The sequence below is a fragment of the Crocuta crocuta genome, unplaced genomic scaffold (assembly GCF_008692635.1).
Source record: "Crocuta crocuta isolate KB4526 unplaced genomic scaffold, BGI_CrCroc_1.0 scaffold41, whole genome shotgun sequence".
NCBI classification, from domain to species: Eukaryota; Metazoa; Chordata; class Mammalia; order Carnivora; family Hyaenidae; genus Crocuta; species Crocuta crocuta.
Genome location: NW_027529428.1, coordinates 10,604,699 through 10,629,358, shown reverse-complemented (window position 1 = coordinate 10,629,358; position 24,660 = coordinate 10,604,699). Strand labels below are relative to the sequence as shown.

The following is a 24,660-nucleotide window of genomic DNA, read 5'->3' as shown; positions in this document are numbered from 1 at the left end:
ATAGGGAAATATAGATACTTACAAGCATGATAAAATTCTAAGTATTGAATTGTGCATTATGTAGATATGGGTACATGTCATCATTACCAGCAATGTAGATGTTTTTGCTTCCTGTGAGAACTGTCTGGTGTTAGAACTGAGCCACTTTGTAGTCTGCCTGGGGTTGAGCTGGGAAATGTCCCAAATGATAATGCCCCACACCCCATTTCACAGTCACTTGAACTTCTGGCCAGGTGTTCTAACTGTGCACGTTCTAACCTTGATTGCTGCAGCGGGGCTGACCTGGGCCGTGTCTCCCACGGGCTGCTGTAGCTTATCTAAGTGAGCTGGAAGGTCCACAGGGAGTATTTCCGAATGATCCCTGAGGAGGGTGGACTTCTGGCTTCCATGAAGGTGATGAGCTAAAAAAAATCCCACTGGCTCCCTTCTCTGCACTGAAATCTGGAAATACTAGCAACGACATGGAAAGGCAGAATGAATCCCAAGCCAGACTTTGGCAACTGTATCCAAACGTTAAGAAACTCTAAAGAAAATGATGGGCTAAAGGAAGAGAGAACTAGGAGATAGGAGGGGGGGAGGAGAAGAGAGAAGGCAAAGGTTGAAGTCTCTAGATGGAGTCCTGAACCAGTGCAGGGTGCAAGCAGTGATCTTGATGGGCCAGGCTTATACAAGAGCTTGACGAGTCTTGTCTATTGTGTGTGCAAACTTGGAGTTTCTGCATTGTTTTTAGTCCAGGACAGGAAATGAGACACGGAGGGCTCTACATACTAGATGATTTGATACCAACAATCTACCTCCCTGAAATCACTCTGATCTTAGCATTGAAATCTGTAATGCCAGCCATAGATCTCCAGTAGGACCCTGAGCTGTCTCCCCCAACTCCAATTTGAGAAAGCAGTCTTGTATATGGAGGAAGTAGGCAGTGCATCTAAAAGAGACAGAAATGCCAGGGAAAACAAGCACAGTTAAGCCTAGAGAGTAGTAGTAGCAGTGCTCAACTCACATCAGCCTCGTTCACAGTGAAGACACCAGTTGAGCCTCCCTTTTCAATGGGCCACCTTTGTAGTCATCAAAGCAGAGGCATCTGGTAGTCTCAGTAGTAATACAGACGAAGTTCCAGTTAAAAAATATCATGACACATCTAAAGAATAAAAGCATCATGAAAAATGACAAGACATAGACAACTTATACCAGAGGAAGCAGACCCAGTGGAACAAATGGAACAGGAATTTAAAAGTTTATTACTTGGAGAAATAAAGGAAACAGTTCCAAACATCAGACAAAATAACAAAACTCAAGTTTACGTTAACTTTCCAACAGCAACACGGGATGGAAACCCATAACATTGAAGTGTTGAAGGAAAAGAATTTTGAAGCTAGAACTTTTAAATGGGAGGGTCAGATGAAGATATCTCCAGGCACACAAGGACTGGTTGCAGACTTACCATCCTGCCATGCATAGCTAAAGAACCGGGCAAAATACAGTGGGCAGCTGTCACCAGGTGGTGGGTAGCAACTGTGTGCTCTGTGCTGGAGGCAGGGGCCAGGGCATCTCATTCTCCCCGACTCACTCTCTGAGAACACTTCTTCTAGCTGTGGTGAAGGGGGTGAGCCCAACTGCACAGCAGTCTTCTTGTTGAGTTAAGAAGCAGGCATAGGATTTTAGAGCTTCTGAATGTAACTCAAATTTGTAGGACCAAGGTGTCAGAGAGAAGGAAGTTGTGTGTGGAGGCGGAAAGAAGAGTCTGCATGGGGTTTCCCATGGGCTCTTGGTCAGGAATGCGGCCCTGCATGCACTATGGAAATAATAGATAACCCTGGTTTAAAAAAATCAAACAGAACTGTCTGTAGTGTATTCTGAACTTTTACAGAGTATGCTCTGTCCTGCATGGTAATGTCGTGCTGCGTGGTCCAGGACTACATCACCTGCCTTCACATCTGGGCCCTGTGTGATCTTGGGCAAGTTGCTTAGCCCTTTCAATGTCTTCATTTGTAAAATGAAGATGATAATTATAAAGGCGTCTGTGTTCTAGGGTTGTGGTGATGATTAAGCAAGTTAATATACGTAAGATAATTAGAACGGTAATTGATGTGTACGTGCTAAGTGCTGTGCAAGTCCGCTGGGCCAGACACTCCGCAAACTCAGTCTAGAAACTATCAATTCAGAGAAATGTTCTTAATTTATCTCATTGATGAGATAAATAAATACCTTCTATTTTCTCTGTTCTTTCTTTTTGGAAATCCTTTATTTGGATGTTGAATTGCGTGGCCTGGTCCTCCACTTTTCTTGTCTTTCTGTTTTGTTGTTGTCTTTACTGTCTTCTCTCTGTTTCTTCAACCCTACTATTGAGGGGGTTTTTTGGTTTGTTTTTTGAATCCTTCTGTTTTTATTGGATCCTTTTTTTCTTTCATGAGTCCAGTGTTGTATCTGGGAATGTTAATGATAGTTTGTTTTTCTTAAATTTTTTTCTCTCTTTCCTGTCAAATGCTTTTTTGTTTCTGTTTTCATTTTTGTTTGTATGGTATCCTATTTATGCTGGAGGCTTTCTTGAGGGCTCTGGTAATCAACCCTTGCTTTTCTGCTCATGATTAAGAGCCTGTGAGTGAAGCTTAATGACCTGGAGCTTTACTGGAAGAATCTAGGTGGGTCTTCCCCCCGACTCCCAGCCCTCCCCCCCCTCCCCCCCAGGAAGCCTGGTGTCAGTATTTTAGTCTTTCCTCTTGGGCTGGTCAGATTCCCCAGAGGAGGTGCCCTTATTTGACCCTCTGAAGCGTGGAGGACTGGCACCTCTGTTCTTGGAGTGAGCAGGGCATTTTGCTGGGACATCAATATTAATCCTTCATTATGTATGGTCACGGAATCGTGTTGTTGATCAATGAGTCTCTTTTACCCTTAAAGTTTTTTTTAATGTTTATTTACCTTTGAGAGAGAGAGAGACAGAGCACAAGCAGGGGAGGGGCAGAAAGAGAGGGAGACACAGAATCCGAAGCAGCTCTAGGTTCCGTGCTGTCAGCACAGAGCCCGATGCGGGGCTGGAATCCATGAACTGTGAGATCATGACCTGAGCTGAAGTCGTATGCTGAACCGACTGAGCCCCCCAGGCACCTCTCTTTTTCCCTTTCTAGTGGATAAATTTCTAGTTCCTGCTGGAAGAGAGAAGGGACAGTGCCAGCAGTGGAGAGTGACAGGGACCTGGGGCTCTGCTTCTCCAGCAGCTCCAGCCCAGTCTTCCTCTGTTGCCTCAGAACTCACTCAGCTTTCTGCTGAGTCAGACACCACTTGTTCCTCTTCTCTCGAGCTTCCAAAATTTGTTTCTCATGTCCCTTTTCCTGTTCTCCGTATCCTTATGGGTTTATTTTGTAAGCCTCTTTCATATATTAGTGGAGTTTTTTGAAGGAACAAAATGTGATGTGGACAGTTCATCTTAACTCCAAAGTTTCAAGTCGCATCTGAAATGTCACCTCCTCCAGAGGACCCTCCCTTTCTATTGTCACCCCAGCCCCCACAACTTGATAGGTCCCCTGTGGGTATCCATGGCATTGTGTGCTTCTTTCATCCTAACACTATTAATCGTGGTTGCAATTATTTGCATCCCTGTTTGTCTTTCTTGCTAAACTCCATGCTCTAGAGGGCAAGACCGTGACAGCTCCATCCCCAGTTCCTACCAGAGAGCTTGACCTCTAGCAGCTGCATAGTAATCATTTCTTGAACGAATAGATTATTTCTGGTGTTGAGCAGAAAATTTTAATAAAGGAGAGGTATTGCTCTTTCCTATCTTATTTGATTTAGGGTTTCAAGACTTGTAGAACCACAAGTTGTTCTCAGTTCTATTTTGGTAAATGCATTAGAAGACATAGTCTAGAAAATCAGCCCTTCTTAGTTGGAATTGCTGAATTACTTGTTTGTCTTATTTGATTATCAGCAAGGAAATAAATATATGAACACCTTCGACTGTCCTTCATTAATTTCATATGTAATTCCTTCTTTCAGTACACTAATTATAGGATAGTCCATACCATAGAATTCTGTGGTGTTTTAGAGTCTGCTTTCTTTAATATTAAATATTCTTTTGCTTCTTACCAACTGTACAGCTGTGGAAGTTAAATGTCAACTTTAAAAGGCAATGAATAAGAATGAGTTTGCTCAATGGACCAAAGTAATGTGCTTCAACTTATAAAAGAAAGGCTGTAATCATAATGTAAATTTAAGCTTCCAGTTACCTCTTCACACAAAAAAAATCAGAATGTACGTATAGTTTTGTTGTTAAGGGGACGTTACCCAGATGCATTTATTTAATTTTTAGATAACATTCATTATATTGTGATGGCACTTGATAGTCTGTTCTTTTTTTAAAAAGTGCTCATTCATTTATTTATTTTGAGAGACAGATTGAGAGAGAGAGAGGATCCCAAGCAGGCTGCACGCTGTCAGCAAAGAGCCTGACATGGGGCTCAGTCCCACGTGTGGTGAGATCATGACCTGAGCGAGACCAAGAGTCAAACGCTTAACTGACTGAGCCACCTGGGCCCCCAACAATTTGTTTCTTTTCTCACAACTCAATGATAGCCAGCTTACTTTATTTTGGACCAATGTCAAGAAGATGCAACACCCTTCCTCCTTAAACTGGCAGCAAACATTTCTGAAACACTGAAAATAGGAAAGACTAGAGTGTTCGGACACCACTTCTCACTGCTGGCCTTACCTAGAGAAAAGGGCTCTGTGGATAACTCCTTCCACATATGTCACAGACTGAGATAAATGTTTAAAAATTATAATGTAGGGAGCAGTAAGGTTGAGACTAAAAGTTATACCAATGACTTAACTTTAAAAGTGAGATTTATGTACATTGAGGCTGGATTGAGCTTGTCTAAGAACTAGAGTTATTGTTTCTCTTGAGAGCTGGTTACATTTCTATCAGTGAGTTTCCAAGGAATTCACCCTGACCAGCAACAGAAGGGGTGAGGGTCAGAGAGGCCACCAACAGTGCTCTTCTGGTCCCAGATGGGGACAGTTGCATGTTTTAGGGGGTCTCTGACACATACTCCTTTTACTACATGGTAGAGACATTAAAGGCAGAGAAAAGTAATGAGACACATTTCCTTTAAGGCACATAGGAAAAGTAGATCAGAACATGAATATAATTAGTAAGAGACTTTCTTTGCCCTCCCATCTTGCTCTCAAGAATTCAAGTTCTCAAGAACTTGTACTTAATTTGAAAAGCTAACTCACTGATTATCAGAAGGCCCTTAGGTATGTGATGATCTTATACAAAATTATCTTATGATTTGTTCATAGGAACAGACAGTTGTAGCTGATTCATTCTAAGAAGTAAGGTTTTCCATGTATAATATTTGGACTGCATCTGTGACCATTAAGCAAGCAACCAACCAGAAACCAAAGCAACAGAACAAACAGAGCAAACAACAACAAAAGCTGTATCAAGTAGATCCAATTTTGCAAATGAGATTTAGTATAAATATAGTTTTAAGATCTTATTTCTCAGAAGCCCTTACTTAAATATGCATATGTAACCATGCATGCTCTTGAGGTAGTGGTTCACAGGGGAAGCTAATTTCTTTTGACAGGGAAGAGCCACCTCTGGCATAGACTATGCGCTGGGTGAGAAGCTTACCCCTGGAGCCTGTGTCAGTTTGAGGGCAGCCCAGAAGTACTGACTGCCTGCTGGAGGATGGAGAAGTATGAAAGCATCCCTTACAAGGACAGCCGCTAACTACTGTGTCCTGATGCTTTTACCAAATTTCATGGTCTCCCGGTGCTAGTGATTAGTAGATATTGTCAAAATTTTATAATCAATGCATCTCATTTCCAGAAGTCATCCAAACGCTTATGTGATACACATGACTGGAGAAGAAAGAAATTGATAGTGTTTTGGATCACTGGCTAGCTTTTTGGAGATAGTGTGGTTTTTCAGAAAAGGCATGGTATGAGAAGATAGGAGACATGGGTTCTACTTCTGGACCTGCACTAAACCGGCTATGTGACCTTGTGCTGGCTAATAAGCCTCTCTGGGTTCCAGTTGTTTCCATCTATAAAATGAAGAGATTGAACCAAATGATCTGTAAAGTCCTTTCCTGCTCTAAAGTTTTATGGTTCTAAGGAGAAAGGCATCTGTAGTCTCATAAATAGACAAGTTAAATGAGGCCAAAAGTAGTTCAGGCAGTTAAGTGTTCACTGTTGGCATAGAGCACTTATCCATATGTGTGTGGAATGATTACTTCCCAGTAGCCATAGCGAGCTGAGACCGCACCTTCAACTCTTTCCATTTATTTCTCTCACTGGGGCATTTAGCATCTATAAAACCTTTGGCACTCTTTAGAGGAAAGGGACTGAATATGAATAGTAAGAGGTGTTATTTTGTTTTTTCCTTTTCTCAAAGTACAGTGCAAGGCATTTGCTTTTGTTTTCTACTTGGGCACTTAGGCAGTGGCTTGTCTGTTGGTAAAATGCCATCCAGTTGTTGAACATTTTTCCAGAAGGGAAAAACGTTTGAAAAACTGCCCTGTGATGAAGGTGATGAGAATAACAACAAAGAAAATGTGAAGAGGAGAATGATGTGATGGAGCGACCATGCAATAGGAGTGAGACAGACCGGAACCCCATTCTTGATTCCCCATCTTGCTCACTGGAGGACCTTTTGCTTCCCATTCAGTGTAATGTGGCCAGACTATGTGCTAACAGGCTGATTCTCCTCCCCACCCCCACCTCCCACAAGCCCATGTGTTGGCCATATGACCTAGGCCAGCCATTCAGGAAGCATTCTAGGATTGTAATGGAAGTTTTGGGCAAGATGCCCGAACATTTACCAGGTGGCAAGTTACAGAGGGCATCTTGCTGCAGGGGGAGCATTTATCTGTAAGTGAAGTGAAGCAGAGGTGTAGAAAAAGACTGTTCTGATGGGATTCTTTTAATATGTGCTGGTATTTTCCTTTTTTTTCTTAATTGAGTTTGAGTTGGGTTTCTATAACTTATAACTTTAAGTAATACTACAAATAGCAAATACTTATATGGTATGTATTGTGTGCCCGGCACCATTCTAATGTTGCTAACTCATTCACTTCCTGCAAAACTCATATGATTTTGTTCCATCTACGTGACCTACTTTCTATGGTTGGAAAAACAAAAGCACAGAGAAGTCAAGCAACATGTTCAAATTCTCAGAGCAGGTAAGTGATGAGTCAGGATTTGGACTGAGATTGTCTAAGGCCAAAGCTCTTGGTCTTAGCCACTCTTCTATTCTGCCTCTTTGAATTCTAGGCCAACTAAGAGAACTCTGAACATGGAGTTGTTATTTGCTGCATTTAGGCAGGCTAGGTCTTGAGCACCAAGCCATTAAAAGGAAATACTGGTGAAAGGTTCTTTATCTCTTAAAATTTCTGGATTCAAATTTTTCATTTTTCAAATAACATGGCTACTGATTCTTAGGACATACCTTAGGAACTTTGGCTTGGAACTCTTGGTTTGGAACTTTCCCCCTGTGAGGCAAGAGACCTGAGCTCATCTCACTCGGGCTGCCTGGAATGGGTGGCTTGGCAGGTGCTGAGTAATGATGGCTTTTATAGTTGGTCAAATTTGCTGAAATGATTTCAGGGTCAACCTAAATGCTATTGCCCTTTGTGCTATTCCTGCATTTAGGGTATCCTCCCTTACCTGACATAACATTGAAACCAAACAGTTAAGCAGGTGGGACACTTTTCCATTTGTTAATATTTGGGGATGTGGCTCAGGTCCTAACTTGGCTTGTGTGCCTTGGCACAGGAGTGTTTTAATGGCGGATAGCAACGGCCTACTTTATTGCTATCCTTGCAGTGTAATTCGTATAACTTGATAAGAAAAGTTATGTGAAAGCACCTGGTATAGTGCTTGTTAGCATCACAGTGCTGACATGTGGCATGATGGCTGAAAGATCCCTATAAAGCTTTATTGTATCTAACGACATTAGAATAGCCAGTCACACTACAGGTACCAAACTGAAGTTTATTTGCATATTCAGGTGTGCTCAGTGAGGCCCTCAAGATAAAATTATGAAGATAGCCTTATTCAATTTACTTATTTGGTCTCTAGTCCCCGGAAGTAGCTACCAACAGTCCTCTCCTTCTCTGTGCATGCATGCCACAGCTCCCATCAAGAGGCAGAGGTCATTGGCCTGTCTTATAAATCTGGGCTGGCCTTGTGACTTGCTTTGATCAATAGAATGTAGCAGAAGTGATCTCTGGGACACCAGAGAGCAGACCCTATGAGACTGGTAGTTCCTACTTTCTGATTCTTGGCCTCTAGCCAACATGCTGTGAGAAGCCCAAGACACATGGAAGAGAACCAAGGCACTGTGTTGACAGCTCCAGCTAAGCTCTCAGACCTCAGACAAAACCAACTGCCAGACATGAGAATGAGCTATCTTGGATCTTTCCATCCATTCAAGTGCCTGGATGACTGTAGGTCTCACAGACATCACAAGGACCAAAACACTACACAGCTGCACCCAGTCACCCCACAGAATAATCAGAGATAATAAAATAGTTGTTATTTTAAGCCACTAACTTTTATGCCATAGCAATAGCTAATTGAAGTAACCTTCCTGTCTCTAACTACCATGATTATATGGCTGCTTCTATCATTATTTGGCCTACAGGTGAATTTGTGTCGTTGCTAATCCATTGGGAATACAAGTAGTTCAAATTTTGAGATTGATGAGCTCATAAAAGAAATGAGTGGCAAAGATTTTCAAAATGTCAATATTATGGAATTTATATTTAATCCTGACATTTTCTTTTATTCCATGTAATGGTGAGCCTGCATTACTAATATTTCTCTTTATAATATTGGAAATTTATGTGGTTGTCATAATGCTATAATTACTTGAAGTCCTAAGTGGGTCTCAGTGGATAGTACTGTAATATGCATCTTTGAGCCATAGAAGTGGTTTCACAGCAACAAGAACTTTACAGCATTACAGAAATCTTTTCTGCTTTTCTGTGTTTAATTTGATTCTATATTTGGCACTTTTATAGTTAAATTGTTACCTTAATATATAAGGCTTATATTACCCTTCAAAATGGCTTGCAAAAACTATTAGTCTTGAAGAAATTATATTTGTTCCACATATCTGAATTCATTCTTTCGACATAATGAGTGGCTACTATGAATTAGGAACAATTAGGTACTAGGAATATAGAGAGAAAAGACACCCCATTCCTGTAGTAGCTCATTGTCTAATAGGTGAGATGAAAAAGAACCAATCCAGTACTCATGTATCAGTAAGGAATACACTTGGCTAAAAGTAACAGAAGACCTAATAGTTACTTGAGTAATTAAGGAATTTGGTCAGCTGGCATGAAATGTAAGGTGGTTGAGACTGGTATGTCATGGGGCACCTGGGTGCCTCAATCGGTTAAGCATCTGACGCTTGATGTCGGCTCAGGTCGTGATCTCACGGTTTGTGGAATTGAGCCCCTCAATGGGCTGAGCATGGAGCCTACTTGGGATTCTCCTCTGCTTCTTCCCCATGTGCATGTTCTCTCTGTCCCTCTCTCTTTCTCTCTCAAAAATAAATTAAAAGAAAAGACTGGTATAGCACCTACATGATGTCATTGGGGATGCAGGGTACTTTTGTCTTTCTTCTCTACAAGTTTTGCTAGGAAGCTTTCATCCTGATAGTGTCACGAGGGTTGCTATGCCTCTCAACATCATCAATCTGTTCTAGAAAGAAGAGTGGGAAAGTGAAGAGGTAAAGGGAAACCCCCTTCAGAATCGTCATTCTGCATCTACATGATGGACTGTGACATGGACACCCTTAGCCACAAGAGTCTTCTAAGTAGAGAAAGACAAGGGAGAAGGTTGAGGCTGGAAGTGTTGTTGAACGAGCCCACCTACACATTGCAACACGCTAGAGTGAATAGAGGTTGCAAGGGAAGAACAAACTCAGATTTGGAAGGTTAGGAAAGGCCTCCAGACAGACATGAAACCTAAACTGAGTCATGAAGCTTGAGCTGGAGTTAGCCAGATCAACGTGAGAGAAGGGCACCCTAGACAGGGACTTAAGGCAGGGGATAATGGTACCTGTGATAGGTGTGCTTGGTTCATAGAGTACAAGGTTTTAGTGATAGCAGCCAAAGTTGGAGAGGGATGTTTGGGACAAAGCAGGTAGGGCCTGAAAGCTATGTTAAAGGGTTTGGACTTTATCATGAGGCAAGAGTGAAAGGTTTTCAAGTATGGGGTAGAAATGATCAGATTTGGGTCTAGAAAGCAGAAGGCAGGTAGTGGTTGACTGGAACTGCAGTAGGAAGGCTGTTGAACTAATCAAGTGAAGACATGATAAGCTCCTGACCTCTAGTGATAGCGGTGTGGGGGGAAAGATTTCGTATTTTAGATATATTAAGAGAGAGGAATAGACATTTCCTTGGTAACTGATTAGTTATAAAAGTAGAGAAGACTCAAGGTTGATTCCCAGGCTTCTGGCTTAGGCACATGGGGGTTAATGGGGCCATTCATTGAGGCAGTGAAGGTAAGAGGAAGAGCAGATGCCAGACAGCAGGTGGATAGTTGAGACTGTAGCATGAGTGAGATCACTGACCCAGATCCAGTTGCTAATATAGGTGTCCTAACTAGTTCCTCTGCCTCCAGTCTTGTCCCTTTCAATCCATTCAACAGCTTGAATATTTCAAATAGAATGCAAAGAGAACCATGTTCTTCCACTCTTTAATTAGTATCGTTGCAGTACTGCTTTTTCTTCTTGTGTTAATGAGCACATACTAGGTGTCTGGCACTGAGCTAAGAGCTTTATATGCCTTATTTCATTTAATTCTGCCTTTGAGATAGACACTGCAGCTATCTCCATTAAAAGGGTGCTCAGAGAGGTAAAATAACTTCCCAAAATTTCCTTGACCTATTAAGCACCAGAACTGGGTTGTTTTTTTTTTTTTTAAATTTATTTCTAGGAGAGAGAGAGAGAGACAGCGTGAGCAGGAGAGGGTCAGAGAGAGAGGGAGTCACAGACTGAAACACGCTCCAGGCTCCGAGCTGGCAGCCAGCACAGAGCCCGACGCGGGGCCCGAACCCACGAACCGTGAGATCATGACCTGAGCGAAATTCGGACGCTCAACCGACTAAGCCACGCAGGCGCCCCCAGAACTGGGTTTTAAAGTCAACAAGTCTGGTCTGTCTGACTGCAGAGTTTGTGTCCTTAACTACTATAGTACATTGTCCTTCATGCTTCATTGGTTAGAGTGCTCCATTTCCTTCAAAGTATTTTATATGCCTTATCCACTCCTAACATTTATACGAGGTCATATAAATCGGTATTTTCTTAATTTTGTAAACAAGGAAATCAAAGCACAGAGATAATCAAAGAAACCAATTTCTCATTAATTAATTTATCTGTCCAGTCTCTAAGTATTTATGGAAAAGATACTAATGAAGGTAAATAAGATGTCGAGGGTTTAAATGACTTGCTCAAGACCCCATAATCACTTGGTGGTCAAGCAGAGACTAGAATCTCTGGGTTTTAAGTCTGTGTTCTTGATGGAGGGAGAGAACTGCTTCCAAACTGCTAGGAAACTTAGCAAGGGCTTGGCTTGGATCAGGAGTAAAAGCACATTCAAATTGTCCACCATTTCATCTGTTCTTTCCACCTCTTGCCCTTCAGCTTCTTTGAGACTGATTTCTAGGATGGACCTAAAGTGTAATGCTAAGTGAAATAAGTCAGAGAAGGACAAATATGGAGTATGATTTCATTCATAGGTGTAATTTAAGAAGCAAACCAATGACCAATCAAAGAAAAAAGAGACGAACAACAACAACAACAACAAAATGGTCTCCTAAATTACAAAGGACTAAGTAGTGGTTGCCACAGGGGAGGTGGGTGGGGGATGAGTGAAATAGATAAAGGGTATTAAGGGCACTTACCTTGATGAGCACTGAGTAATGTATGGAATTGTTGAATCATTATATTGTACACCTGAAACGAATATAACACTCTGTTAATGATTTAAAAAACAAGGGAGTAAACAAAGGTAGAGAAAGATAAGGGACCCCCAAAATAGAAAATCCTTTGAAGAGAGCAGTGGCAGTTATCCCTAGGTCAAAGGCTTGCCAATGAGCCAGCTATGCCGCAGGTTGGGAGAAGGCTCTCCTGAGACCAGAGCAGAACAGAATTCTCCAAGAGAAATTTTCACAAGAAGTAAAATTAACTGAATATATTGAGATGAGAATTACACAGCTGGGGAAGTTTGAGAATAAATTAGTGCAGATTAAAAAAAGCTGGGGGGCATTCAGCCGCTGTGTAAGAACTATCAGATTTGTTCTGTGTGGCTTAATTCTGCAGGTAGAAGGAAGAGGAATCTCAGCTCAATCCGAGATTAAAAAAGAATGATGGTTTTTTGGTAAGAATGACACATAACTTCCCAGAGAGGTTGTAACCTCTCCTTCCCTCCTACCACACGGAGTCAAGTAAAATCTATAGCCATGGGGGCTCTCCTCATCCTAAATAACGGATGCTGCTTCTACTGCTGCCAGAAACGGGATTAATTCCAGATTAATTCTCTGCTTTTTTGAGTCACTTACTCAGATTCAGAGTCTTAGGTGGGACCTCTGATTTGCTGAGTACATGTCACCTGCCATTGTTCTGGCTGCCGGGAAGCTGGCTAAGAAAATATCTGCTTGTCCTCTAGACAACCTGTGATTCCCTGGGTTTGGGTATTTCATCTTGTCATAGATTCACACATGTTCCCATAGAGGTTAGCGTCATTGTAGGCATTTTAACCAATACCATGGCTTTAATAAAAAGTTCAATATGAGACTTCTTTTCCTTTTTCATCTTTCAGAACACCTTTAGTAGTTCTCTACCTTACAACCATTAAAGGTTGAAGAGGGCATGTGTGGCAAACTGTGGGTGGTGCTGGGCAAAAGCCAGCTGTCCACTTTCCAAATGTTCTTACAGCATGGCATTATATTGGTAAATTTATCAGCATCTGGTCTTCAGTTTTACATGTCCAGAAAGACAATTTTATCTGTGCTTCAGAATTTATCTGACTCATGGAGATTGACTTATGCTCATTACACTCCCAAGAAAAGCCAGTATTCTAATTAGTTAATTTATAATGGAAATAAAATGTTCAAGCATACCACTCATGTCAGCCAAACAAAAGGATTCTCTCGTTAAAAAAAAAAAATGGATAGGAAGGCAGTGTATAATCAGAATGTTGTTGACTGTGTGAGTTAGTTATAAGATTACAATAATCAATGGCCTCAGATTCTGACTACCTGATTACAGTTGGACTCTTTCAGTTTTAAGTAAAAAATGCACAATTAAAATTACCTTAAACCAGAAGGAGAGTTTATTATTATAAGAGTTTGAATTACTAGGTAGAACTCCGGGAAAGTCCTTGGAAGAGCTGGGCTTCCAAGACTTCTGGAATTGGGACCAAGATTCTCTCCTTGTTGGCCTCCTTTTCTCCTTCTGAGAAGAGGGACTTTACATCCCATGGTTCTTATCAGAGAAGAAGGACATCTCTAGTAAGAAATCCCACGGAGAGCCCTGATGGAATCTGAACTGGGGACTGTTGTTTAGACCTATCAGCTATGGGCAGTGATGGAGCAGCAGAGCAGGGACACGTGGACAAGGTTTGCTTGAGGTGATTCCAGACAATGAGGTAAAGTCACTGTTAGCTGTCGTAATCAGACTGGACCGCTCACATTAACGTACTGCAGCTCTCCTCTCAGAACCTCCCAGAGAGGTCTATTTGTGAGCCAGGACCCCTCTTCCTTGTGCCTAGAAACATGCCTCCCTTAGTTTTTTCAACTCTTGCTTTCTTGAGTTTCTCCGAAGACCGTTTCTCTTCTAATGGATTTATTCTTTCACTATATTCTTTATTTGGCTATAGCCTTTAGCTGATATCGAAGAGCAAGATCTGTGGTGATTTTCCATAGTTTTATTTTCAAAAGACCATCTTGTTTCAAATTGGACAAAATATAGCACTTCAAGATTGTGGCCCTGTTTTTCAGATTAAAATGCTCAGGGGGTAGGGGGATGATCACAAAGAGTTTATAGCTAACTGACCAAAAGTCATCATTTAGTATAATCAGAGTTTCCCTTTTGCTGAGCCACATTGCACTTTCAGAAAGATAACTGAATATTTTAACCTTCCACCTTTATTTACTTTGAGTTTTGTAGTAAATCTGTATGTTTTTATATTCTAATTATTTTTATTGCTTTTTTCATTTATTTCATATTTCTAAGTGCTTACATTGTATCAGACTCTGTGCTGGGAGGTGATAATAAAGAAAGGGAGAAGGGCCTGAGCTTGGTGGAATGGGTTTCTACCTGCTTTAAGTGGATTGAGAGATGCTCAGTGCTGCCTTGCAAGGTTGGCCTGCCCAAAGCAACACTCCATTTGACTGATGATTATATCATTTGAGTCATAACATTGGATGAAAATGGGGTAGAGAAATAAGTGCACTGTCATTTATTAACACTTAAACATTTTAAAATTATGGAATATTTCCATTTAAATACTCTTCAGACATCCATTATTTCTTAGTTATAATGTAAGTTGATAGCTTTGCCATATTTGCTTATTTTTTTTAAAAAGACCATTTATCATGACTTATAGAGTAATTCAATATATTCACCATATTGATGGACATTAGCTTCCAATTTTTCACTGTTACAAAGAAGGCTGCATTGAATATTATATATGTCTCCTTGAGTATATATGCAAGGATTTCTTAATACTCAGAAATATAATTGCTGATTATTAAGATATGTGTACCTTCAATTTTATAAGATGTTGCCATTAGTAATATGTGAATATACTCATACTTTCATATTCTTATAAACATTGTAGAGATTTTTAATTTTTACCAAATGGATATAAAATGATACCTTATTGTTTCATTTTGCATTTCACTACTGAATTTAAGAATGCATTTTAAGCCTGAATTTGTTTTCAAATATTTATTAGCCACTTTGGTTTCTTCTACTGTGAACTATTTATAGCCTTAGTCCATCTTTCTATGGGACATTGTCTTTTATTGATTTCTAAAAATTTTTTGATTTATTCTGGTTACTAGTATTATTTGAGTTAATTTTATAATAAATATCTTCTTGTCTATGAATTCTCTTGTAGCACTGTTTATGGTGTCTTTTGAGCAATAGAAATGTCAAATTATAATTTAATCAAGAGTTATTTATAAAATGTCAGACTGTAAACCTTTTAGAAATTATACATACACACATATATGTATGTAACATATATTGAGTAGCCATCTATAAATAAAGGAGTTGTTTTATGTACTTCAGCAAATTTTAAAATTTTTGTCATTTTAAATCTGTTAAATCTGTTAAAAGTCTTTTTTAACAGATTTAACAGATTTTAAGTCTTTTAAATCTGTTAGATGCATTCCTATAGGAACATTACAGATTTTACTGCAGTTATAAATGAGATATTTCCATGTTAATTATGCTTTCTAATTTCTTGTTGCTGGTGTATGGATATGCTATTTTTGTATATTGATCTTGTATCCAACAACCTCCCTGAAACTTGCCTGTTGTTATGATTTATAGATCCTCTAAGATTTTTTTTAAATATAGACAATCTTCTATGTGAAAAATGAGAATTTTATTTCTTTCAATTCAGTTATTATACTTATGCTTCTTTTTCTTGTGTTACTGCATTTTCTGTATCTCCAATGCATAGACTAGAATCCAGTTCATTGACCAGAATCATTGATGAAGGACTTCTGTGACTATTTGGGAATATTTATGGAAAGAGTTTTCATTGGCTTAGTTTTGATTTTTATTTATTGTTTTCTTCTCATAGTGATATTATACTACTCTGTTTATCCTATGTTAAATTTTCCTGGAGGAGCAGCAATCAGGTAATTCTAAGTGAGGGGCAGGGAGAAGTTTGGGCAGTTTTCTTAATCTCTTAGTTCAAGAGTGCCCTCTACTGTTGGAACAGTGAAGTGATCTATATTTCATTGAAGGCATGTTTTTTGAAAGAGTGATGATTCTAGGACCTTTAATTTCTGAGCTTGAATTCTTATTTTTCTTCACCTTGCCAGTTGCTTCCTTTCCCAGAAGCAGCACCTTCCCAGACTGCCACTGTGGTCTTGAATACTTTCCAAGTCCCCTTCTTGGAAAGCCAACCTTCAGATCCTCTAGTCACAGACTTGTTCTCAGCATTTCCCCATCAGTGAAGGATGCTCTCTTTTCTGGGGGTGATGTCTTCTGTGTTCCATCCCCCTTAGGGACTGGCCACCCTCTCCCCTCTTCCTTGTAATACCCACCTGATTTTGTTCCAGTATGGGCTCTAGATCTGGCTCTACTGATTTTGGACTTTTCTCTCACATAGTTTCCTCTAGCGGCTGTTATGCACTAGGCATGGGTGATTGTGTGATTTTATTTGCTTTTGCTGTTGATCTATATGGTTTTGGAGGATATATGTAGATATTTGGGTTTAAGGAACCAAAGGATCTAGAAATATGTAACAATATTGTTCTGACTGCAGCTTGGTCATTTTATCTTTGTGATTCTGTCATGTTTTGACATCCATTCTGTGTTGTTAGGTTTATTGACTTGGGATCTTTCTGGTGCTTGTCCCTTTAATCAGTAGGTAATGATCTTTATAACTGATAACTTTTGACTCAAATTCAATTACATATGATATTAATATAAGAATACTAACTTGCTTTTGGTTAATATTTTCTAGATATATCTTTAAATCCTTTTATTTTCAAACTTTCTTTGAAAATAATTTATTCCAGGTATAGATGCATAGGGTTGTACTATATAATACAGTTTGATATTCAGCTTAAGTCTGAGAAAATGTTTTCATTGATGAGTTTAACTCCTAGAGTAATTTCATTTTCCTAAAAGTAATTTCATTGTATTTGCAAAGACATTTAGTTTTATTTTTTATGATTTTAATTTGTCTTATGAGCAAAAATGATTTTCCTTCCTTCCTTTTCTTCTTTTCTTCTTGTTACTAGATTAGTGTTTAAAAAAATTACTTGCAACAGTAGGGAGGTTCCTCAAAAAATTAAAAATAGAACTACCCTATAATCCAGCAATAGCACTACTAGGTATTTATCCAAAAGATGCAAAAATGCTGATTCAAAGGGGCACATGCACCCCAATGTTTATAGCACACTATCAACAATCACCAAATAATGGAAAGAGCCCAAATGTCCATCGACGGATGAATGGATAAAGAACATGTGTTATTATATGCAATGAATATTATTCAGTGATCAAAGAGAATGAAATCTTGCCATTTGCAACAATGTGGATGGAACTGGAGTGTATTCTGCTAAGTGAGATAAGTCAGTCAGAAAAAGATAAACATCATATGATTTCACTCGTATGTGGAATTTTAGAAACAAAACCCAATATTTTTAGGTGTGCAAATCTCAGAAGAGTTTGTTTGCCTGTCTAGTCCCATAATACTGCCAGAAAAAGCAGTAGGGCTTTATGGATTTAATTTACTTAATTATTTTACTTAATTATCTCTCGTAGGAGAATAATTTTTGTCCCACCCTGAGTTCTAAACAGAGAAACTTTCTTGCAAGTTTCTCTGGACTGGTGGCTGGAGTTTCTCTGGTTTCTTTTATATGAGGTTACAGACTTTACAGACTCCTGGCTGTAAGTAGGAGTTTAGCTCTTTACCTTCTGTGAACCCAAGGCCACGTCTCCAGCCCTTCATATGCAGTACATATGCCACCTTCTAGCCTTGGCACATCATCTTATGGCTTGCCATTCTAGGGAGCATCCTCTTCATTTCGGGCACCTCAGGGTTTCCCCTTGGAGCTTGGCTATGCTTGTAGACTTGGGGACGGGAGGATATATTTATTCAGCATTGTGTTTAATGGAGTGAGAGGTTGGGGAAGCAATATAATCTCAGTCCACCTGGTTTTTTTCTATAATCTTTTTCAGCTGTCGTCTAGCAGAGAGCATGGGGCATAGGGTCAAAAGCATTTGCGAGGCAGAAAGCAGATGGTAAAGAGAATCCCAAAAGTCTGGAAGGCACCTAAGCTCAGGGACTTGGGATTGGTAGTGAATTATTAGTACAGGAGAGTAGTAAGTGGTGCTGAATTGAAAGTAATTGAAGGAAAGACATCCTATAGTGATAGATAATGTTATAAACAAGGTCTGGGACGGTTATAGGGTTTTTTTAAATGCTTATTTTTGAGAGAGGAAATGAGTGAGAAAATGAACACAAGCAGGAGAGGGGCAGAGAGACAGGGAGACAGAGAATCCCAAGCAGGCTCCTTGCTGTCAGCACAAAGCCCAATATGAGGCTCTTAACCCATCAACTGTGAGATCGTGACCTGAGCCTAAGTCAGAAGCTCAACCGACTGAGCCACCCAGGGGCCTCAGTTGTAGGTTTTAAAATTTTTATTAGGGTCAAACCTGCTTGAAACATTTTTATTTCATGTAAAGCACATAACACTAAACACTTTAAATATCATTCTCTTTGGAGTCGTTGTTTTCTCAAATATTGCCGTATCCCTCTTAGGAGTGCCTTGACAACGTACACTGAAGACTATGGTCTGCTGTGTGATTACCAGCCATTTGTGAGTATAAAATGGCTGAGAGGCCTTATCTATTACTTGCTTATTTAGGTATTTAAAATGACTCTGTACTTCTAGTATAAATAGTCAAGCTTGGGAAGAAAGAACAAATTGCAGAAAGTTATGATGTTTTATATTCATTTAGAGATATTAGCTATTTGTGGGAGTCAATGGAATGTTTTATGGTTATGATTTATTTTTGGAAGCTTATAGATTTCAGGAAGAAAATACAAGGTACAAAATATATTAGTTATTTTATTCCTCATCTTGTTTTATTGTCCCCTTCCCTGACTTCAATTTATGTGGAATAAAAACCCAAGCTTTCTATTCATTTTTACTGCATTGACACATAAAAGTAAGTAGTTTAATTTACCTCTGGGAGATGTGTGTGTTGATAAAAATATGTCCACTTTATATCTTCAATATACTTGTACTTAAAAAATTATACAACAGAAATGAAACAAGCCTGCCTCCTATTAGTCTTGTTATGAAAGCTTTGACTGCTACAGTAGGTAAGAGATTTAATTATTGAAAAAGAGAAAAAAGATCATCTTTATTTTCAGAGAGTATGACTGTCTTCTTAGGAGAACTAAAATATTAAACTGAGAAATAATTAGAATAAATAAGACCACTTGATAAGGCGATTGAATAAAAAATAAATATATCAAAAAACAAGATCTTTCCTTCATATCAGCACTGACTGCTTAGTAAACTATGAGAAAAAAAACATGCAAATTGCTATAGCAACACAAATTTCAAATACTTTTGTGAAGAAAATTCTAGACCAAATAAATATCAGTAAAGACACTGTGGTCATTTGTCTCCAAAGATAGTGAACTTTGCACAGGCCACTTCCTCAGGACAAGGTGAATGATCCTCCACCTTCTGACTCTGAGCAGGTAACTGATTTGATCAACAGAACATGTCAAGTGACCCTATGCCAGATCTAGACTAGACTGAAGAAGACTGCTTCCAACCCTTGGAGCCCTGAGCTACCATGTAAGAAACCGAGGTACTCGGCTGGAAGGAGGGGCCATGAGGAAAAACGCTGATGAGCTTGATTGATGAGCAAGGAAGCCATGTTGGATACACAGCCTCACTGAGTCTAGACTGCAGCCCCAGACGCCATCTGACTGCAACCCATGAAAGATTCCAAGAAGATAATAATAAATTGATGTTTGAAGCCATTATGTTTATTTAAAAAAATACAAGGTAACTCAGACAGAAATCTTGAATATAAGGGAATAATAACCATTTTAGGAGACTGGAAAACTAAGTTAATTATGAATTAAATTCATAAATTTAATTATATTGAAAATCCCAATGGATTTTGTTTTCTGTTAGAACTGTAAGATTCTCAGAATTTTTTTGAAAGAATAAACAGATGAGAATAATGAAGTTTCTGAAACAGTGACATAGCCAATTTAGGGAAGTATAGGATTCATGATACCACCTTTATTATATGTTGTATTCTTATTTATTTTTCTCATGGAAAAAGAGCATTTGAATCATAAAAAAGAAAATATAATATTGTATGGATTAATGCCTAATACATAAATAACTTATGCATATTGGAAGGGAAAATGTTGAGACCCTAGAGGAATGACTAAAGGACATATATAGACAATTTACAAAGAAGGAAATATAAGTAACTAACTAATAAATATAGCTACTTGTAAATATATTATATACAAATAATAAAAAGATCTGAATTAAAAGAATAAAAATATTTGACAATAAATAAAAATTGGCAATATTTTTAGATATAATAATACTTAATGGGGTGAAGATGAGGTAAAATAGATACTTTTATCTGTTGCCAAGAAGATTGTAAATTGTTTTAATTTTACTAGAAAAGAATTTGGCAGTATATATATCAAGATTATTAGATATTTGATCTAATAATTTTCCTTCTAAGAAACTTCATCAGAGAAAAATAACTCAACTAGGGATAAAATTCATATCCAAGAATACTCATTACTGAATTATTTGTAATGATGAAACTTGGAAAGTACCTAATGTTTCAGTATTAGGAGTAGTACTAACTAAATATGTTATAATCATATGATGAAATATTTTGCAGCCTTTATAATGTCCATAGATGGTTCGTAGTGTCCTGATAAATCTTGATTTAAGGTTAAGAAAAACATTAACATAGCAAAATTGTATGCGTATATAATTTATTACATGAATAATACACTCTTTAAAAATATACACTCTTTAAAAAATCAAGGGAAAAAAAACCCTGAAGGAACTGTCAAAATGCTAGTAAACTTGGCCATTGGATGGTGAGATTCTAGGTGATTTCTTCATCTTTTACACATTTTAGAATTTTCCAATGCAACCAGTATGATGGCTTTTCTGATTAGAAAAACCACAAGGAAACAAATATGCTACTTAAAAATGCAGTGCAGGCCCATTTCCTTATATACATGGGATCTGACTGCATTTCTAAACAAAAGGCAATTGCAACACATGTAATTAAAAACTCACAAAATTCAAAGGACTAATTTCTCTATAGGCATAAATATTAAGAATGTGAGCTGTATTCTCAGGGTACATATATCTTTAGCCATTGTTTTTTATATTTGTGCTTTTTAATTTTTCAGCATTATTTCTAATATTTCTCATGTTGCTTGAGTCCACATCAACAGCACCAGCACAGTGTGCCACGGCACTTGATTGGTTCTATTTAGAATTTTGTTCATTCACTTCTAAGTTCCATTCCAAAGTAACTGATGTCGAGGCATGTTTTTAGCACTGCTCCCAGCACCCCAATTTAATGAATGCTTACATCATTACATTGTTATAGGATATAAAATTTTTTTTTAATTGTAATGATAGCGAATGGTTACATACCAGTGAAATAGTGACTGAACTCTGACATAGAAGTTACTGTGCATATAAACAAGTGTATGATTCATAAAATACTGACAAAAGAAAGAGACTATTTTTTTCTTGCTAGAGACTAAACCGTGTGGACTTAGCGTAAACACAGTATACCATTCTCTGGCTACTGCCTTTGCAATTATGCAATTCCAGAAGAAATCTTAAAATATATGGATTCATATTTCAAATTTTGTGCATGAATTGAGACTTAGTTTTTATATTATCATTTTTTAATATTTGTTTAATTGATATTTGCTTAAGGTGAGATAGCATTATAGGAATTCTAAAGTGAAGCAAATTATGATCCCACAGCTCTTGATATGAGTATATAAATACAGAATATTATGAAGCTATAGAATCATTTTTAAGGCAAGAAATAGGAGAGAATTGGAAGGTACTTCCTCAAAACTCCCACCTTTTGAGTTAGGTACTTATGATGACTATTATGGCTCAAACCAATTTCAATGAAAGATTCTTTCTCTTAAAAGCTTCCCCATCCTTCTCCGAAAGAACCAAAAGAGAGGAAAAGTTACAGGGAAGATACATTAGAGGACTGGTCTGAGGCTGGCTATTTATGGAGCTTTTAGGATAAAAGACCATTGAGCTAAGTATAATGATGGAGAGTTGACTGAACACATTCAGAATGAGTAAGGAAAAGAATTAGTTCAGGCAGAGAGAAAACCCAGGAAGTGGAAGAGTCAAAGAAATGAGAATGTTGAGAACAAAAACCAATCATGGCAGTAGTGAAGGAGTGAAAGAGCTGGAAGAATTGGAGGTTATAAGCAAAGGGGCATATACTGGAATTGATTGGAATTTCAGATATAGAGCAATTCTTGGGAATGACAGAGCCCAGGATGTGTCCATGGGTCTGTTTCTATAATGGAATCCAAGCCATTGACTTGAGAGGGTGAGAAAATGGTAAGCCAGAATGTTGGCTAGATTCTAAATATGGGTTTTGGAAGTCAACCTATAGGACAGCAAGAAAGAAGGGTAGTGCCAAAGACTGAGTCAAATGACCAAGCCGTCAGTGGGAGCACTTTGGGGGTTAATGGCTCCTCCCAGCCAAGCACCTGCCATTTGGGTGCTTCTGGTTGATCATTATCGAGTGTCAAGTACCATTTTGTTTTCCTAAATAGAGCTGCCTAGTGAATTATCTTTTCAGGCATATGAGTAGCTTGAACTCCCAAAATGTTGAATATCTTCGTTCACTCAGATGTAGAAACCTGAGGAAGTTTTTAACAGAGAATTATGTTTAAAGTTGGCATGCATTCCCAGCTGACTTTGAGGAGTCCCCGCCATGTTGCCCAGTAGGTATGAAAGGAGATTGCATCTGTTTAGCATTATTCCCAACAACAGGATTGAACTGTCCGACCACTGGGGCTTTATGCACTGGTACAGATATTGCCCTGTTAAAATACAGACATTTCTGTGCTGATTGGAAATATGCTGTCACCTTGAGTTCCCCAGAACCTTGCCCCCTGAGTAGCTCCAGCCCTTTCCCTAGGCTCCCAGGACTCAGGACTGCATTACGACTTTCCTGGACCCTGAGGACTTTGGCTGTCTTGGGCTCCTCCCATTAAAAAATTTAAACATTATATACTATATAACTGCCTTATTATAAAGACAAATATAATCCAAGTTGGTTCATATTCACTTTTGGTGGTGGGGATTTAAAAGCTTATTAAAGCAGTACATTTTCTAGGCCTTATTTCTCATTGTCCTTTTGTAATGATTACACATCTTTTTCCCCTTATACTGTTCATCTTCTTGCCTATTTATGACTCTATTATATTTTATGGCCATGTTATATCATGTTATTGTTAACCCTCTTGAAGTTATTACCAATGTACCAATGTGTGTTATTACACAAAACTAAAGTGTACAATACCTTTTTTTCCTGAAAAGTACTCTTGTACCCTGTTTTAAACAAAACTTTCTGTGTAATAGCTATCATCAGTTTCTACCTTAAGATGTTTATGAATTTTAAATGCCCAGCAACATTTCCTGGCTTAGCCATGAGTTTCTACCATTTAATAGAGTTAGTTTTTCAAAGTGGCACCTGCACTTTTTATTGTGGTAAAATATACATATATAAAATTTACTATTTGGACACTTGTTTAGTGTAGAATTTAGCGGCACTAAGTACTTTCACATTGTTACTAGACTTATCTTGAAAATTCTGATTTTAAAAGAAATGAAAACATTTTTGTGAGCCCCCAAAAGTGCTGTGGGCTCTAGGCACTGGGCTTCCTGGGCTTTATGGTTGAGTGGGCCTCGCCTGGACCTTCTGGAAGTTTAATACTTGCCTTACCAGGGTCTCCTAGGACTTGCCCAGTCTGAGTGACTCTACTGATTGATTAATACTCTGAGTATCATCCCAGATAAAAATGTACCTTGGGTAGCAGTCAGAGGTGGAAGACATTATTAAGAGCCATTTTTTGTTCAGTTGGGGTCATTCACATGCAAGAAACTCCCCAAACACTAGACTTGCCTTTAATTTTCTGCTTCTCAGGAAAGGATGCCTAACAGGGCCCTTAAAAAGAAGAGAAGGGAAAGAATGATCTGCTGAAAATACCAAAAGCTGAGACAGAAAGTGACTATAGAACAGGTTGGGGGTTCTATAGGAAGCATCTGAAGGAAATTAGCTTGGGTTCCCATTTCTCTTTAAGACCCTCTCTTTGTGGGGCGCCTGGGTGGCTCAGTAGGTTAAGCATCCGACTTCGGCTCAGGTCATGATCTCACGGTTCGGGGGGTCAAGCCCCATGTCGGGCTCTGTGCTGCCAGCTCAGAGCCTGGAGCCTGTTTTGGATTCTGTGTCTCCCTCTCTCTCTGACCCTCCCCTGTTCACGCTGTCTCTCTTTCTCAGAAATAAATAAAACATTAAAAAAATAAATAAATAAATAAATAAAACCCTCTCTTTGTATCTTTGTTCCATTCTGTGCTCCCATGATCTTCCATAATTTCATTTCAGTATATAGTCCTTTTCTTTTTCTGGTTTCTTTTAAAACCATAATAGTGTGCAAAGTTGTGCCATTGAGTTGGCCACATGGAATAATCATGTGTAAGCCTTATAGTCCAGAATGAAATGTAGTTTTTTAACTAGGCAATGTCTGGGCTCCATGATGTGTTTTCATGACTTTTATTTTAGTACTACTTTTCTTTGCCTTGAATCTTAATACATCTACT

At 38.6% G+C, this 24,660-nt stretch overlaps 1 protein-coding gene across 6 annotated transcripts in view; it reads left to right on the top strand.

Moving 5' to 3' along the window:
- Nucleotides 1–24,660, top strand: part of CFAP95 (cilia and flagella associated protein 95) — a 91,758-nt gene that overhangs the window by 42,922 nt on the left and 24,176 nt on the right. For 3 of the 6 annotated variants that reach the window (XM_077759402.1, XM_077759399.1, XM_077759401.1), the window contains exon 5: nucleotides 18,531–18,588. The exons of 2 other annotated variants lie outside the window; for them this stretch is intronic. In XM_077759402.1, the coding sequence (XP_077615528.1) occupies nucleotides 18,531–18,588 (58 nt within the window). Of the gene's footprint in view, nucleotides 1–18,530; nucleotides 18,589–19,484; nucleotides 19,548–24,660 lie in introns of those variants that run through there. One more of the 6 variants, XM_077759403.1, reaches the window with a different exon arrangement.